General features: G+C 49.4%; 1 protein-coding gene across 1 annotated transcript; it reads right to left on the bottom strand.

Moving 5' to 3' along the window:
* Positions 1-1,764: 1,764 nt before the first annotated feature.
* Positions 1,765-2,662, bottom strand: LOC124700079 (auxin-responsive protein SAUR32-like). Its single transcript, XM_047232267.1, has one exon. The coding sequence runs from the start codon at positions 2,426-2,428 to the stop codon at positions 2,072-2,074; it is 357 nt and encodes a 118-aa protein (XP_047088223.1). The 5' UTR covers positions 2,429-2,662; the 3' UTR covers positions 1,765-2,071.
* Between the last annotated feature and the right edge of the window lie 785 nt (positions 2,663-3,447).

The raw sequence follows: 3,447 nt of genomic DNA, 5'->3' as shown, positions 1-3,447 counted from the left end.
AACGTTTCCAAGGCGGCAAGGGATCAAAAGAAAAAGGAAGTAGCCAGAAATCGTGGGGACAAAAAATCCAAGAATAGAAAGAATTCTGGTTCATAGAGGATGACATGCGGGACCCATGATCCTGCATCGTAAACGGCTCGATCGGAGAACGTTGAACGAGATGGCGCGATCGAGAAAAAAACAATGCCGTAGAGGCTGCCATCCGGGCCCTACATCCCTCGGCGGTGCGGATTTGCGTTGACTCGGCCGGCGAACCCGAGAATTCGCGATGCACCACGTCCCGGGCCACCATACGCGACGTTTTGGCCGCTTTCGTCGGGCTAGGTGGCCTCAAAACGAGAAAAAAAAAGTTTTGACATGCACCACGGAGGGACCAAAATCGTCGGCCATGGTACACCAGCAACCACGGCGCGACTTCAACTTCGTCGGCCATGGCAACTTTTCTTGTAGTGCCACACATACGACGGTGGCAGGTGTCGGAGTCGCGTCGACGGCCATGGATTCTCAGGTGGCTAGTGAGATTAGTCATGAAATTCACGGATCATATGGTCCAGCCTTTCTCAGAAATATTCGGCTTTTGGGATGGGATCATCCATATTTTCTGGTCACGAACCAAACACACGTTTACCACCTGAACGTCGTTCGCGGGGGGGACACCGGAGCACAGCCCAAAAAAAATAGCTCAGACTTACTCAAGAAAATTTCTCGTGTCTTGATTGCAGATCTCGGCAAGACGGGACATATATGAAGAGTAGTAGTTCTTCTCTAGGCCCCAAATATAAACACATCTTCATACTTATCCAAATGTTCATAGTCATCTAAAACTTGCTTTTTGAACATTGTCATGCAAGATATTTCGGATCAAAAAATCCTTTAGTGATACCATTTTATCATCCAGGAATCCAGTGTGATGGCAACCACTATTATTGTCCTTCAACTAATTTTGTTATCTAGATCTGAAGCTATATATAGATATGTGCTTGAACTACGTACTTCTATTAATTAAAGAACATATGCCAAACTTTAATTGACCACTATAATTGCCACAAATATGAAGATTACATATTAGAAGATTTCGGCAGGACTGAAATACGAATTGTACTTCTTCTCTAGGCCTCAAATTAGTACATCTTCATACTTATCCAAATGTTCATTATTAGTCATCTTAAACTTCTTTGATTCTGAAAAGAGAACTTCGAATATCATGCTTTGTTTTTAAGCATTGCCATGCCAAGATATTAATGATCATCCAGTAATCCAATGATGACAACCACTAGCTAGTGTTGTCTTATAACTAATTTTGGCAGCTAGACCTAAAACTACTTCCATTAAAGAACTTTAGCCAACTCGGTATAATCCTAGAATATGCTCAACTAGGTGGAGAAGGGAATATGTAAAGGGTGCAAGTCAACTTCATCCGTTCCGTCCGATCTGTGTCATTTTTGTATATTTAGTTCTTGAGCAATTTACACAGAAATTTCTCATGTAAAACAAGGATAGAAGGACAGCATTTATTTTTTCAGGTTTCCTTATCTCTTCGAGAACTAAATTTCATGCGCGCATGAGAATCTACCTCTTTTTTAGCGAAGTTTCCATGGTAATTTCATTTAAAATGGTCGATCGAGGGCGAGGCTCAGCTAGTACCCATCAATTCACGCTGATTCAGCTCGTAGATGATGCTAAAATCGCGCACACAAACAACTCGCCGGAACTAATTAGCAAGCCACTTTTTCTGCAGAGAGCAACGAATCAAAGCATATCGAGAAAGCAAAGTAAAGGGTCTATATACTAGTATAAAGCTAACAATTAATATTCTCACTTTACACTTGAGATCACAAGTTTTCATCATCATCAACATCGAAGCTCTTGCTCCGATTTCTCCCCGCGCGCACCAAACCAATTACAACAACCGTAACAAACCAAGGCAACGGGGGAGAAGGGTAGGCGAAACAAACCAGCACGGAAGAAGCTCTCGACTAACCAACCAATTCATTCTAGACAAACATCAAGAACTGGAACCGTTGAGCACCTCGACCGCCCACCCGAGATCGATTCGACCGACGCATCACCGTCAGGCGCGGAAGCAGCCGACGAAGCGTGGCAGGTGGATGTGGCTGTGGCTGTGGTTGTGGCCGCCAGTGATGGTGGCGCCGCAGTTGTCGAGGTCGAGGAGGTGCTGGTGGTGGTGCTCGCCGAGGTCGCGGTCGATGGCGCTCTCGACCTGGACGAAGCGGTCGACTTGGCAGGGTATGGCGATGGCGCCCTGGTGCCGGAAGCCGTACTCGCGCTCCGCCTCCTCGAGGAGCGCCGCGAAGAGCGGGTGGCTGAGGTGGCCCAGCGGGACCGCGAAGCGCCGCTGCTCCTCGCCCTCGGCGCCCACGCGTACCGTCACGCACCCCTTGGGCGCCCCTTGCTGCCGGTGCGGCATCGGGAGCGATCGAGGATCGAGCAGGACTCTCTGACCTTTGCTGTGGTGTGGAGGAGAAGAGGATGGGAGAGGTGGAGCAGTGGGGGAAGGGGTTGGGGTTAGGAAGAGAAGGGCCAAGGGTCGGAGCTGGAGATGGCGAGGCGGAAGACGGTGAGGGAGGAGTCGCGGAGGGAGGTGGGCACGTTGGACATGATTCTGCTTCTTCTTCTTTTCTTTCTTGTGAGATGACGACGATCGATGGCGAGGGAGGAGGATGAGGAGAAGGGCAGGAAACGCGTTTTATAGCCGCCCCGGCGCGAGGTTGGTGACTGCCTGGTGGTGTGCGTACGTACGATACGACGCGCTGGCCGTCTCCGTTAGCCGAAGAGTGAAGGAAGTAGCCGGACCCGTGGAGGCCTGACCGACACCGACCTTGCGTGGGCGGCTGTTTTCTTTGGGGAGAAGGAAGGGGAAGGGGAGGTCAGGTCGGGCGCGCGTGACCGTTGCGGCTGCGGCCAGGGATGGGCGATCTGGGTGAGTTCAGATGAGGATGATCATCAGCATATGGTCTATGCCGGTTAGGACCTGCAGCTTCCCTTGGTCTTTTGGGACTTCAAAAAGTTTAATTTTGTTTTCTGGAGTCGCGATGGACTTGGTTTACAGGGGCCGCTCTAAAATGGTTGTATTGTTGGCAGGGCTTCCTTCGTATTGTGAGAGCATGTCTAACTGACCCCTTACTTTTCTGCCCCGTATTTCGTCATTATTTCGCCCCGTATAAAAAAAGTACTCGTCGATACACCGTTCCGTTTAGCAGACCCCGTATTTTACCCCGTAAATTCGTAAATTTAAAACCCCGAGAAACTTGTTCATATTCATAGTTCGTCGATCATACATAAGGATCAACGTATATACATACAAAATCTTCCTCCTCCGCCCTCTTCTTCTCGGCGTCGTCCTTGAGGGACTCTTGTATCGCCTTCAAGAAGTCGGGGGTCCTCCTCCTCCTCCTCCTCGCCGGCGAGCGGAGCTCCTCCGCCGCT

This window comes from Lolium rigidum, chromosome 3 (genome assembly GCF_022539505.1).
Source record: "Lolium rigidum isolate FL_2022 chromosome 3, APGP_CSIRO_Lrig_0.1, whole genome shotgun sequence".
Lineage (NCBI taxonomy): Eukaryota > Viridiplantae > Streptophyta > Magnoliopsida > Poales > Poaceae > Lolium > Lolium rigidum.
The sequence above is the reverse complement of the archived record's forward strand: the minus strand, read 5'-3'. Positions and strand labels throughout refer to the sequence as shown.

Bases quoted from the DNA above. Each gene is read 5' to 3' on its own strand.
- LOC124700079 (XM_047232267.1), bottom strand. From the start codon at position 2,428: ATGCCGCACCGGCAGCAAGGGGCGCCCAAGGGGTGCGTGACGGTACGC.